The sequence below is a fragment of the Bombina bombina genome, chromosome 2, assembly GCF_027579735.1.
Source record: "Bombina bombina isolate aBomBom1 chromosome 2, aBomBom1.pri, whole genome shotgun sequence".
Classification (NCBI taxonomy): domain Eukaryota; kingdom Metazoa; phylum Chordata; class Amphibia; order Anura; family Bombinatoridae; genus Bombina; species Bombina bombina.
In genome coordinates, this window is record NC_069500.1 from 52,070,955 (window position 1) to 52,086,129 (window position 15,175).

Genomic DNA, 15,175 nt, shown 5'->3' on the forward strand with positions numbered 1-15,175 from the left:
AGAGGTTTTATATATATATATACAGTTTAAACATTTTAAGATGGTAATATACAATGATAAGGTACATTTTAGGGTCCTGAGGACTGGAATTGGGAAACACTGCTTTCGATATTATTAAGTTATTATATTAAATTGACTTTATAGACCGTTATGTAACTTGAAAGCACTCCCCCAAGTCAACCAGCTCACCGAATCTTATTTAACTAAACACAATGTGAGTAAGGAGCAGCTACATACTGCAGAATATAAGGTTCATTTAAGTAAAAATATGAATAAAATAAACATACACTTTTTAAATGACTCCCTGTAATGCAGTTCTCATTGGGAATTTAAACTGATGCCTCACATTTATTGTATCACCCCAATGCCCCATTTAATGCTGTGTAACAAAAACTAAAAATGTGTATTTAATTACTGTGCATCAGTATGTTTAATATAGAAGCCCTGTGTATTTATTTATCTAATGCTACAAACACTGTGTTGTGGGTGGTATTTTAACAAGTGCTTGTTTTCTGTCTGTTTAGCAGGAGTTGGCAGGTCATTTAAAAGCTACTTATTTAAAATTCCAGGCTCTCATGGTTAAGTGAATGCACTGTCATCTTTGAATACAGATTTTGTTATCGCTTGTGTGCAGGAGGGATTGCTTTGTAAGTAGGCAACGCGGGAGATTTTCCTACAGTTTCTACTTGTGGGTACATTACGTTATCTATCTCTGTCCAAAACTCACGGCTCAAAAGACCTTAGGTCAAAAGTTGCTAACCCGAAATAAGAATCATGTATCATCCGACAAGTTCCAAATATTATCTTCAGCATCTACCGTATATTGACTGTTTTAGATTGTTTCCCATCCTCCTCTGCTCTAATTAAGCTGCTAGGGTATTCCTGGAACACAGGCAAAGAATCTACTGTAAATCTCATGCTGCCCATATGTGTGAGACTGTATTATAGGATATAGTGCTCCTATAAAAAAAGGCAATCAGAAAAATCATTGCTGGAGAAGAACCTACTTGCTGTATTAAAAATGTATAGTTTGTAAACTAATCTGTATCAGTGTGGGGGCATATATGTTTCCTGTCTAATTTTTCCTTTTTTAATTTTTATGATAGTGCAGAATTATATAACATTATATTAGCAGCAGCTTTTTCAACCTAATATTCCCTGTGAATTGTTATAAAAAAAGACCGGCCCATACCTGTCCTCACTCATCAACAAATATACTCCAGCCCGTCCCCTAAGATCCAACAACGATCTACTCCTTGCCTCTTCTACCATCACCTCCTCTCATGCTAGACTACAGGACTTCTCTCGTGCAGCACCAACCCTCTGGAACGCACTTCCTCGTGCTGTCAGACTTTCCCCCAACCTCTCCTCCTTTAAACGCTCCCTAAAGACCTTCTTGTTCAGGGAAGCTTATAACCAAATCAGTAGCTAATGAATTCCACTTGCCTAATAGTTGCCCTCATCTAACTTCACACTAACATCATTCCCACCTTTGCAGTCCCCTCCTCCTGTTTCTCACCCTCCTACCCATTTAGATTGTAAGTTCCCACGGGAACAGGGCTCCCAATTCCTCCTGTATTTGTTTGTTAAATTTTGTCTGGTGTCTCATATTGTACTGTCCTTTGATCTTTGTTACCTATGAACAGTGCTGCGGAATCTGTTGGCGCTTTATAAATAAAGAATAATAATAATAATAACCGCGCCATTATACTCGGTGCAGCTCACTCCTGCTGTCAGACAGAGCAGGAGCGAGCTGCACTGAGTATAATGGCGCGACCGGGCTGTGACTAGACGGCTGGACAGATGCGCTCTGTGATAAAAACAGACCCGCTCAGAAGAGCACAGATAGCGGGTCTGAAAAACTGTCTTTTTTTTATAAAAATTCACAGGGAATATTAGCTTGTATAAAGCTGCTGCTAATATAATGTTATATAATTCTGCACTATGTGCAGAATTATATAACATTATTTTTTAGGTTTACTGGCCCTTTAAGGACCAATATAAATGAGCTCCTGCACAGATCATTTAAAGGGATAAGAAACAAAAAAAATATTTCATTATTCAGACAGATAATTTAATTTAAAACAACTTTCCAATTTCATTTTATTATTTACTTTGCTTCATTCTCTTGGTATATTTAGTTGAAAAGCATACTTACGTACGCTCAGGAGAAGCAAAGTATTATTCTGATTGGTGGTACACACAAAAGCTTGTTCAGCTAACTCCCAGTAGTGCATTGTTGCTCCATCAACAAAGGATATCAGGGAAATGAATCAAATTTGATAATAGAAATACATTGTAAATTGTAAACTTATTTAAAATCGCATGCAGAATCATGAAATTAAAATCCTGAGTTTCATCTCCCTCTATACAACTCTCTATTGCAGAGGAACAAATACACATTTTTTTGTGTGTCTGTGCATAATTGAACATTTTGGGGTAATTTAATGTCACGTTAACTAAAAAGAGTTGAATACCATCACCAGTCTATTGTGACTTTTGTGTTTTGAATGTAGACTCCTTTTGAGGTTTGCTTTAATCTGATATATTGTGTGCCTGGGCATCCAGATAAATACAGTGAAGATTTTAGTAACGATGACCTTTTGAGAGGGATTTGGTTTTGTATCTTTATTTGCCAGACACGTTGATATCTTATTATTTTGAAAGAGACAAAGGTCTCACCTCACAATAGAGATATTGACAAAAGTTTGCAATAACGATTACTTTATGCAATAAAGCAACAGACATTTACTTCTTTACTACAACCGAATATTTAAATGGTATTCTGGACATAAAGTTAAGACTTTCAAAATACGTAAGCTAGAAGAAATCACAATAAATTTTAATCCTTTTAAGTTTTATGCTAAATTAGAACATTTTATGATATGTGTTTCTAGAAATTAAGATGATGTAATTTTTTAAATGCCCTGTAAGTTACTTCTAAGAATTAACGCAAGTCTGAATGCTCCCTCCACACTGCTATAAACGCTAACAGTGACCCCAACCACTAGCGCTTTAAACTGCATACTGCACTGTAATAAACCCTACGTGCACAGACTTACCATTTTTAATAAAAGATAAGAACACCAGTCTTCTTCTGTTATTAAAGGGACAGTCTATTCAAATATAAACTTTCATTATCCAGATAGGGCATGTAATTTTAAACAACTTTCCAATATTACTTTTATTACCAGTTTTGCTTTGTTCAATTGGTATTCTTAGTAGAAAGCTAAACCTACATAGGCTCATATGCTAATTTCTTAGACCTTGAAGGCTGCCTCTTATCTGAATGCATTTTGAGAGTTTTTCACCACTAGAGGGCATTAGTTCATGTTTGTCATATAGATAACATTGTGCTCACGCACGTGGAGTTACCTATGTGTCAGCAATGATTGGCTAAAATGCAAGTCTGTCAAAGGAACTGAAATAAGGGGGCAGTCTGCAGAGGCTTATATACAAAGTAATCACAGAGGTAAAAAGTGTATTAATATAACCGTGTTGGTTATGCAAAACTGGGGAATGGGTAATGAAGGGTTTATCTATCTTTTAAAACAATAACAATTCTGGTGTAGACTGTCCCTTTAACCTCAACAGCCAACAAGACAGCTGGGTCATGGAGCCAGGGCTGCTGATTGGGCTAGCAGCAGTTTTCAAATTGCGGCTCCCTTTAAAGCATCAGTCCAAATGAAACTTTCATGATTCAGATAGGGCATGCAATTTTATACAACTTTCCAAATTGCTTCTCTTATCTAATTTGCTTTGATCTTTTGTTATCTGAATCAGGAAACAAAATGTTGGGTTTACATGTCCCTTTAACTTTGTGTTCTGTAGATGTTTTTGTTTGTTTCAGGACAAATGTCAGGTTCTGGTAATTCCTCTAAATTTAAGGCACATTTTTAAATAAAATTCCTTTACAGGTGTCTTCCTTTACCTAATCTTCAGCATATTATTAGAATGTAGATGATGTATTTTTGGAATATATTTATATGTACAATATAAGTTTGTTATATAAGAGAAAATTCCATAAAAATAGAAAACAAACATAAATATATATTTGCAAATGCAGGTAAAGGCAAACTCAAAGAGCTAAGTACTTATTTATCATCAAATTATTTTCCCAAGTGGAAAAAAAGATCTATGCGTTTCCCTGAAGGTTATATTTATTTCAGTAAAAGTTGACGTAGCTAAAAACGCCTTCATGTCATTTACTCGATTATTATTTTCTGTCTTTTTACAGTACTGGAGACGATAGATTGATCCCGTGATCACTATCCACGTGATTAGAAGAAATATACAAAAATGTACCAGGACTGCAGTACTTTCTTGGAACGAAGCAAACTATTCTTAAATGCATTCAGCAACTACAAAATAATGTCATTTGTGCGTTCACAAAATGTTCAAAACTATTTATCATGTAAGCATACATCTTTATTTTGTGTTTCTGCTGCCATTGTTTATGTAAATTGGTGCAAGTGGCAGAAATAGTGAGGAAATACTGGAATTGTTTTATGGTTATAATTTATCTTTGTTTATGTCGAAGAACAAATTATAGTTGAATGAATAATGATAAAAAGTCTAAGTTTGAGCAGAGCTGCAAGACTCGAGTCTTATTAAATTGTTAACAGGCTCCAACTATGGTTCCCAGTTCAGTTTAAAATGGTCTGCTAAGAACAAATTGCAATGCAGGCGTTCTGAGATGACAATATCTGAAATATAATTTATGATATGACCCAGAAAAATCACTTATCGGTTAATGTGTGCCATTAAATATTTACAGGCTTCAGTAATAAACCTACAGACTGCTTGACGGATTGTTTAAAGCATTTCCAGTATTGTTTATTCCAGTTCTGAGACACAATCTTTATCACGTTGAGTTTTACTAAACAAAGAAACCTTATTGTAAATATCCCAATTATATCAGTTTTATCAATTCATATCTGCCTGGAATCCTGGATTGTCAATTGTTTTCTAATTATCAAATTTATGGATAAAATTTTTATATAACAAGTTTAAGCAATATATAATGTGCTGCTCAGAATGGTGGATTAGATAAATTCATTTATTTCCAGATGTTTTTTGTAAAACACAACCAGATGATTCATATTTTATTAAAGGGACATGACACCCACATTTTTTCTTTCATGATTTAGAAAGAGAATACAATTTTAAACATCTTTCTAATTTACTTATATTATCTAATTTGTTTTATTCTCTTGATATTCTTTGCTGAAAAGCATATCTAGATATGCTCAGTAACTGCTGATTGGTTGCTGCACATAGAAGCCTCGTGTGATTGGCTCACCATGTGCATTGCTCTTTCTTCAACTAAGGATATCTAAAAAAGGAAGCAAAATAAATAATAGAATGAAATTGTAATGTTTAAATGTATATTCTCTATCTGAATCATGAAAGAAAGATTTTAGGTTTATTGGCCCTTTAACATGACTTTCTACAAACAAAATATGAAGTACCCTCAGTATAACTATGTCTAGTTAATATACTGCATATATAATCATATTAAACACTTGGTTTATTTAGCAGCTTAATTGTAATGTTAAAAAAATACAACTATTATAATAATGAGACCAGAAACAGCTTGTGATTATAAAATGAAATGTTTTTGTGTAGTAAAAAAAAAACTTATTCTCCCCCCCCCCTTTTTCTTTACACAAATCTGTACAATTATTGTTCCCCCCCCCCCCCAGTTGTAACGTGTTGGGAGTTCACAAGCCTAACACTGTAACATGCATATTTCCCTATTTCACCTTGGCTGAGTTGCTAAGATAACATTAAGCAAATCAATGCAAGTTTTGTTAACAAAGCAACAGTGACTAGATATATGTGCACACGTCTGTTTCATTAAATAAGGCAAATGACTAGTAACTTTGGCCACTGAAAACTTTGGTGATTGGTAGCTTTGGCTAGTGTGGCAAACAAGATGTTAAATTCTGAAAGTTTTCACACTCCACTGGCATGTTAATTTAACCCTTCATGACGGGTGTCAAGTGCTTAGATCGGAAGGAAGTCAGCATGGCATGGAACATCGTGAAGGGGTTAATGCAAGACTATAAAAAAGGATTTGTAATTACAAGGTGTTTTATGTCTTTTTAAGTGATGGTAAAGTGAGATAAATCAGTATATTGACAATGCAGCAGATCTTTATTACCACAAGATTTCAAAACACTTTATTATCAATAAAAAATTTGCTTTTTAATCCGACAATGGAAGCTATAAGACTGCTCTGAAATACAAAGACATATGACATACAAAGACATATTAGATTATAAGATCACTGTGATTGCAGAGACATATCTCTCTCGTAAAGCTCTGGGTGAAACATTCTAAACAAGTAGACTTACCCTCGCTGCACAGGCGATTGGCGAAGTGCTTTCCATAGGAGCTCACTGCCTTTGACCATTCAGACCACATCACCAGTGAATCAGCAGAAGTGTGGAGTGTGCATATGTTCAAAACATGTTTAAATTTTTTTTTTCACAATTCAATACACAATTTTAATAACAAACAGTTAAAATACATAATAAATGATTTTACACTATAATACATATGTATAGCACACTATATACAAATGAACAGTATACCCACAATCCCCAAGCTCATATAGGTTTATTATTCACCTACATGTTTAACTATTGTATTAAAATGAAATAGTTTCAGTTCATGTAAATTGTTATTGTCATTCCACACTGTCTAATGGGATCATATACATTAAAGCCGTTGCTTTATCATATACATTAAAGCATTGGTAGAGAGCCCTCGCATCCCACAGTGAAGTATACTAAAACACCTCTTTGTGAGACCACCTTGTAACAAAGATTAAATCCCTTTAGAACATTTCACCTGCATATTTGATTACTATGCACATACCTTTACAATATAACGCTATTATGACAATGCTTTGAACATAGGGCTGCCTGCCTGTCAAGCTAATGAAAAAATTATCTCCAGGCAGGGCAACAGTAGGGCATTGAAATCACAACATTAATCACTTTGTTTTTATTAATAATAAAGCATTTTGAAATGTTCTCTAAAATATTTTAATTTACTTTACCACCACTTTAAACAGAAACCATAATACAAATCCCCAGATCTGTAATTCCAAAATCCAGAATTTTTATAAAATCCAGATCTTTTTTTTTTTTTTTTTTTAATAAAATTATTTTAAATTACCATTTTTCCTCACCAGTTAGGTAAAATTTACTCAGCATCTTTGGTTTGGTTTTTGTGTTCTAAAATATAAATGTTAGTCTAATTTATTTAAAGGGTCATAATACCCATATGCTAAATCACTTAAAAGTGTTGCAGCATAACTGTAAGAAGATGACAAGGAAATATCACCTGAACATCTCTATGTAAAAAGGGAAGATAATTTTCCTCAAAATGTCCTCAGCTTACAAGAGTAAGTGCTCGAGCTGGAAGTTGGGGGGAAAAATAGCCAATCTGCATCAGCAGTGCTGAGGTCATGCTATACTTTGCTCTGATCATGTGAGATTTCATAGTAAACTTCCTTCAAACAGAATAGGGAAATAACATGACTGTGCCTGCACATGCCGGATGCACGCTCCCTTGCAAGTTCTGGGGCTAGTATCCTGATTGGCTGCTTAAAGTCCCTTTACAATTGGATGGGAATTTAGGTAAATATCTTCCTTTTTTTTTTTAATTAGCTTTATTTAGTAAATTATAAATGGAAAGATTACAGATGTTGGAGACGCAGCTCCATATTCAATACAGAGAAATAGAAAGGACATTGTATAATAAAAACTTTTGAGCTCATTTTATTTTTATAAATCAACTTAACTTTGGACTGATACAACTAACATCAACTTGAGTGATACCTCCCCTGGACCTCCATACATACCCCCCACAACGCTGAGAGTTCCTCTGTGGTCTCTCACCTGTATATATTTATATATATATATATATATATATATATATATGTAAATAGCAACCAAATTTACAATACATTTCTTCTATAAGGTACGACGAGTCCACGGATTCATCCTTTAGTTGTGGGATATTATCCTCCTGCTAACAGGAAGTGGCAAAGAGCACCACAGCAGAGCTGTCCATATAGCTCCTCCCTTAGCTCCACCCCCAGTCATTCTCTTTGCCTACTCTAAGTACTAGGAAGGGTAAAGTGAAAGAGGTGATAAAATATTAGTTTTTCATTTCTTCAAGCAAGAGTTTTTTGTTTTAAATGGTACCGGTGTGTACTATTTACTCTCAGGCAGCAGATGGATGAAGACTTCTGCCTGGAGGATGATGATCTTAGCATTTGTAACTAAGATCCAGTGCTGTACCCACAGAGACTGAGGAGTGCTGGAAACTTCAGTGTGAGGAACGTTTTCATGCTATATAGCAGTGAGGTATGTTCAGTCATTTTTTCTGGAGAGACTGTGTATTTCAGAAAGGCTGACAGTATCCCCATGAGGGTAAGGGTAAGCAGTATTCCTAGTCTTAGAAGGGGCTATACTAAGCTTGCATAAGGGGCTAATTACAAAAATGGTTGACACTAAGTTTTGAATGTTTGTGGGCAAACGTTTTATGAACTGGGAGTGCTGTTAACGTCTTGTGGGCAATAACGTTTTTGGGCAACTTTATTGAGGGTACACTTGGCTTATTTTTTGGGTCTCAGAACCCACATGGCTAGTTTAAAACCGCTTTGGTACGTTCTTTGAGGCTGTAGAGACATCGAGTGAGATGGGCGGGGTCTATTTTCGCGTCTCAGATGCGCAGTTATTTTCACTCAGCAAGCAGCAAGCTCCAACTCCTGAGGGCCCTTGTGGATGTTTTGGGCCAAATCGAAGCTTTAACCCCATATTTACTATCCCTAAGGGCAGGTAGGCGCCACAGCAGGGCTGTGGCAAGGTGCTGGGGGTGTTTTTTCCGGATTTAGGCCTAATTTCAATCCGGTTTGCAAATTAAAGGGTTAAATGTTAAATTTCCTTGTGGGGCAAAATTAACTACACATATTGAGTCTGCTTGCAAAAATTTGGTGCATTTTAAGGCAGTTTTGCAGAACGTGTATGCTTTTTTTCTCTTAAAGGCGCAGTACCGTTTTTTTAAGATTGTTATTTTTTTCACTAAATAAAGTGTTTTCATGCTTGTTTGTAGTCATTACTAGCCTGTTCAACATGTCTGACATTGAGGAAAGTCAATGTTCAATATGTTTAGAAGCCATTGTGGAACCCCCACTTAGAATGTGTCCCTCATGCACTGAAAGGTCAATAAATTGCAAAGAACATATTTTAGCTACTAAAAGTATGTCGCAGGATGATTCTCAGTCAGAAGGGAATCAGGTTATGCCATCTAATTCTCCCCAAGTGTCACAACCATTAACGCCCGCACAAGTGACGCCAACTACTTCTAGTGCGTCCAATTCTTTCACCCTGCAAAATATGGCCGCAGTTATGAATACTACCCTCACAGAGGTTTTATCTAAGCTGCCTGGGTTGCAGGGGAAGCGCAGTAGGTCTGGTGTGAGAACAAATGCTGAGCCCTCTTACGCTTTATTAACCATATCCGATGTACCCTCACAATGTTCTGAGTTGGGGGTGAGGGATTTGCTGGCTGAGGGAGAGATTTCTGATTCAGGAAGGATGTTCCCTCAGACAGACTCAGATATGACGGCTTTTAAATTTAAACTAGAACACCTCCGCTTATTGCTCAGGGAGGTTTTAGCGACTCTGGATGATTGTGACCCTATTGTAGTTCCAGAGAAATTGTGTAAAATGGACAGATTTCTAGAGGTTCCTGCCTACACTGATGGTTTTCTGGTCCCTAAGAGGATTTCGGACATTGTTACTAAGGAGTGGGATAGGCCAGGTATTCCGTTCGCTCCCCCTCCTACTTTTAAGAAAATGTTTCCCATATCAGACACCATGCGGGACTCGTGGCAGACGGTCCCTAAGGTGGAGGGAGCTATTTCTACTTTGGCTAAGCGTACAACTATACCTATTGAGGACAGTTGTGCTTTCAAAGATCCTATAGATAAAAAATTAGAGGGTCTCCTAAAGAAAATATTTGTTCATCAGGGTTTTCTTCTCCAACCTATAGCGTGCATTGTTCCTGTAACTACTGCAGCTTCTTTTTGGTTCGAGGCTCTGGATGAGGCTCTTCAGGTTGAGACCCCATTAGATGATATTCTGGATAGAATTAGCGCTCTCAAGCTAACTAATTCTTTCATTACTGATGCCACTTTTCAACTGGCTAAATTAGCGGCAAAGAATTCAGGTTTTGCCATTTTAGCACGTAGAGCGTTATGGCTTAAGTCCTGATCTGCTGATGTGTCATCAAAATCTAAGCTTTTAGCCATCCCTTTCAAGGGTAAGACCCCATTCGGGCCTGAACTGAAAGAGATAATTTCAGACATCACTAGAGGGAAAGGCCATGCCCTTCCTCAGGATAAGACAAATAAGTTGAGGACCAAACAAAATAATTTTCGTTCCTTTCAAAACTTCAAAGGTGGTCCCTCTACCTCTTCCACTGCTACAAAGCAAGAGGGGAATTTTGCTCAATCCAAGTCAGTCTGGAGACCTAACCAGACTTGGAACAAGGGTAAACAGGCCAAGAAGCCCGCTGCTGCCACCAAGACAGCATGAAGGGGTAGCCCCCGATCTGGGACCGGATCTAGTAGGGGGCAGACTTTCTCTCTTTGCTCAGGCTTGGGCAAGAGACGTTCAGGACTCCTGGGCTTTAGAAATGGTAACCCAGGGGTATCTTCTAGATTTCAAAGGTTCTCCTCCAAGGGGGAGATTCCATCTTTCTCAATTGTCTGTAAACCAGAAAAAAGAGAGGCGTTCTTACGCTGTGTAGAAGACCTATATACCATGGGAGTGATCTGCCAAGTTCCGAAAACAGAACAGGGGCAGGGGTTCTACTCCAATCTGTTTGTGGTTCCCAAAAAAGAGGGAACCTTCAGACCAATTTTAGATCTCAAGATCCTAAACAAATTACTCAGAGTCCCATCCTTCAAGATGGAGACCATTCAGACTATTTTACCAATGATCCAGGAGAGTCAATATATGACCACCGTGGACTTAAAGGATGCGTATCTACACATTCCTATCCACAAAGATCATCACCAGTTCCTCAGGTTCGCCTTTCTGGACAAGCATTTCCAGTTTGTGGCTCTTCCCTTCGGGTTGGCCACAGCTCCCAGAATTTTCACAAAGGTGCTAGGGTCCCTTCTGGCGGTTCTAAGGCCGCAGGGCATAGCTGTGGTGCCTTATCTGGACGATATCTTAATTCAGGCGTAGACTTACCAACTAGCCAAGTCTCACACGGACATTGTGTTGGCTTTTCTAAGATCTCACGGGTGGAAAGTGAACGTAAAAAAGAGTTCACTTATCCCTCTCACAAGAGTTCCATTCCTGGGAAATCTGATAGATTCAGTGGACATGAAAATTTTTCTGACGGAGGTCAGGAAATCAAAGATTTTAACCATCTGCCGAGCTCTTCATTCCATTCCTCGGCCGTCAGTGGCTCAGTGTATGGAGTTAATCGGTTTAATGGTAGCGGCAATGGACATAGTTCAGTTTGCTCGCTTGCATCTCAGACCACTGCAACTATGCATGCTCAAACAGTGGAATGGGGATTATGCAGATTTATCTCCTCAGATAAATCTGGATCAAGAGACCAGAGACTCTCTTCTTTGGTGGTTGTCACAGGATCATCTGTCCCAGGGAATGTGTTTCCGCAGGCCAGCATGGGTCATAGTGACGACGGACGCCAGCCTATTGGGCTGGGGTGCAGTCTGGAATTCCCTGAAAGCACAGGGTTTGTGGACTCAGGAGGAGGCTTTCCTCCCGAAATATTCTAGAACTGAGAGCGATATTCAACGCGCTTCTGGCGTGGCCTTAGCTGGCTTCGGCCAGATTCATAAGATTACAGTCGGACAATATCACGACTGTAGCATATATCAATCATCAGGGGGGAACAAAGAGTTCTCTAGCGATGATAGAGGTTACCAAAATAATTTGATGGGCAGAGACTCACTCTTGCCATCTATCAGCAATCCATATCCCAGGAGTGGAGAACTGGGAAGCAGATTTTCTAAGTCGTCAGACTTTTCATCCGGGGGAGTGGGAACTCCATCCGGAGGTGTTTGTACAATTGATTCAGCAATGGGGCACATCAGAATTGGATCTGATGGCGTCTCGTCAGAACGCCAAACTTCCTTGGTACTGGTCCAGGTCAAGGGATCCTCAGGCAGTACTGATAGATGCTCTAGCAGTACCCTAGTCGTTCAACCTGGCTTATATGTTTCCACCTTTTCCTCTCCTTCCTCGTTTGATTGCCAGAATCAAACAGGAGAGAGCTTCTGTGATTTTGATAGCACTTGCGTGGCCAGCATCCAAGTTTCTCTGCGGCTGACTGCTTGGAGATTGAACGCTTGATTTTATCCAAGTGGGGTTTCTCTGAGTCGGTCATAGATACCTTGATTCAGGCTCGAAAGCCTGTCACTAGGAAAATTTATCATAAGATATGGCTTAAATATCTTTATTGGCGCGAATCCAAAGGCTACTCATGGAGTAAGACCAGGATTCCTAGGATTTTGTCCTTTCTCCAAGAAGGATTGGAGAAGGGGCTATCAGCTAGTTCCTTAAAGGGACAGATATCTGCCTTATAAATTCTACTGCACAAGCATCTGGCAGATGTTCCAGACGTTCAGTCGTTCTGTCAGGCTTTAGTTAGAACCAAGCCTGTGTTTAAACCTGTTGCTCCACCATGGAGTTTGAATTTAGTTCTTAAAGTTCTTGAAGGGGTTCCGTTTGAATCTATGCATTCCATAGATATTAAGCTTCTATCTTGGAAAGTTCTGTTTTTAGTTGCTATCTCTTCGGCTCGAAGAGTTTCTGAATTATCTGCATTGCAATGCGACTCGCCTTATCTTGTTTTCCATGCTGATAAGGTGGTTTTGCGTATCAAACCTCGATTCCTTCCTAAGGTTGTTACTAATAGGAATATCAATCAAGAAATTGTTGTTCCTTCTCTGTGTCCTAATTCTTCCTCTAAGAAGGAGCGTCTGTTGCACAACTTGGACGTGGTTCGTGCTTTGAAGTTTTACTTGCAAGCAACCAAAGATTTCAGTCAAACGTCTTCTTTGTTTGTTGACTATTCTGGAAAATGTAGAGGTCAAAAAGCTACGGCTACCTCTCTTTCTTTTGGCTGAAAATCATCATCCGTTTGGCATACGAGACTGCTGGACGGCAGCCTCCTGCAAGGATTACAGCTCACTCTACTAGAGCGGTGGCTTACACATGGGCTTTTAAAAATGATGCTTCTGTTGAACAGATTTGTAAGGCTGCGACTTGGTCTTCGCTTCATACCTTTTCCAAATTTTCCAAATTTGATACTTTTGCTTCTTCGGAGGCTATTTTTGGGAGAAAAGTTTTTCAAGCAGTGGTGCCTTCTGTTTAACCATCTGTCTTGTCCCTCCCGTTCATCCGTGTTCTGTAGTTTTGGTATTGTATCCCACAAGTAAAGGATGAATCTGTGGGCTTGTCGTACCTTATAGAAGAAAAGTAAATTTATGCTTACCTGATAAATTAATTTCTTCTATGGTACGACGAGTCCACGGCCCGCCCTGTCATTTTAAGACAGATTATATTTTTTTATTTAAACTTCAGTCACCTCTGCACCTTGTAGTTTCTCCTTTTTCTTCCTGTACCTTCGGTCGAATGACTGGGGGGTGGAGCTAAGGGAGAAGCTATATAGACAGCTCTGCTGTGGTGCTCTTTGCCACTTCCTGTTAGCAGGAGGATAATATCCCACAAGTAAAGGATGAATCTGTGGACTCGTCGTACCATAGAAGAAATTAATTTATCAGGTAAGCATAAATTTACTTTTCCCCCTTGTCCAGCTTCAAGAGCCCTGGGTCACATTCTGGATTATCTATTTTTAAGGTATGTTTCCCATGTTGTCAGTATGTCTGAGTATATGTCTATTCTGTCTTGTTTTTAAGAGTTCTTCAAAGTTAATCGAGTCGGACACCCTATGTACCCACATATCCATTGTAGGTGGGTCTTTCGTTTTCCAGTTTTTGGCTATCAGGGACTTCATACTATTAGACATTATAAAAAATAATTTGAGGGAAGGTTTATGTCTTATTTTAGGAGGTTTATTTAGTAGCCAAAGTAGGGGATATAGAGGGAATTGGGTTTCCAATATATCTTCTATTTCGGAGATAACAGATCTTCATAATTTTTTTATGGCCGTACACCACCACCACATGTGAGTCATACCACTATTTACATGACCGCAGCGCCAACATTTATTTTTAGCTTTATGGAATAGTCAATGTAGTTTTTGAGGAGTGTAGTACCACCTATGTAGTAGTTTCAGGTTGATTTCCAAGGCGGCTGTAGAGATGGAGGTTTTTAGTGTTGTTCGAATGATCTTAGTACCTATATGTTGTGAGATTATCACCCCTATGTCATTTTCCCATCTTTCTAAATATGGGATAGGGTTTCCTGGAAATGGGGTGATCAATATCTTATATATATGCGATAGCGTATGTCGGATTGGGGCGTCTCTTATACATAGTTGTTCATAGTTAGTTAGGGGCCTAGTCATATTGTTAGATTGAGAGTGAGTTGTGATAAAGTTATGGGCTCGCCTGTATGTAAACCAACTAGTTAAGCATGTAAAACCTTGCTGAATCAGTTCTTCTTGCAATTCAATTTGTTCATTTTGTATAAGCCAACACACCTGGAAATCATATAAATGGGTAGCATGGCCATGAATCTCTATACTGGGGCCTAAGTCTAACTCACCATTCATTACCAGGAATGTGAGTGGGGAGGGTCTTGAGGAAAAGTATGGGAAGTGGACCATTATTTTGTCCCACAGCTTAAATGTTTCTAATATAATGGGGTTAAGTAATGTGTAAATGTCTTCCTTTTTTACATAGAGATGCTCAGGGGATATTTTCTAGTCAGCTTTTTACAGCTATGCTGCATCACTTTCAAATACTTCAAGCTTTGGGTATCAGGGCCCTTTAAAACAACTATTATTATATTTCTGATTACAGTACTGTCTTTCTGATGTTACTGTGTTTACAAAATGTATAACCGGTATTATGACATGTAAATATTGCCTAAATACCATAAGATATTGTTGTTTACACTTGGTTCCATCCCCTCACCAAGCTGTC

At 38.2% G+C, this 15,175-nt stretch overlaps 1 protein-coding gene across 2 annotated transcripts in view; it reads left to right on the plus strand.

The window, feature by feature from the left end:
• Positions 1-4,934, plus strand: part of PIK3C3 (phosphatidylinositol 3-kinase catalytic subunit type 3) — a 655,170-nt gene extending 650,236 nt beyond the window's left edge. For both annotated transcript variants that reach the window (XM_053701053.1, XM_053701054.1), the window contains one exon: positions 4,238-4,934. In XM_053701053.1, the coding sequence (XP_053557028.1) occupies positions 4,238-4,252 (15 nt within the window). In that variant the 3' untranslated portion in view covers positions 4,253-4,934. The remainder of the gene's footprint in view (positions 1-4,237) is intronic.
• Positions 4,935-15,175: the final 10,241 nt, after the last annotated feature.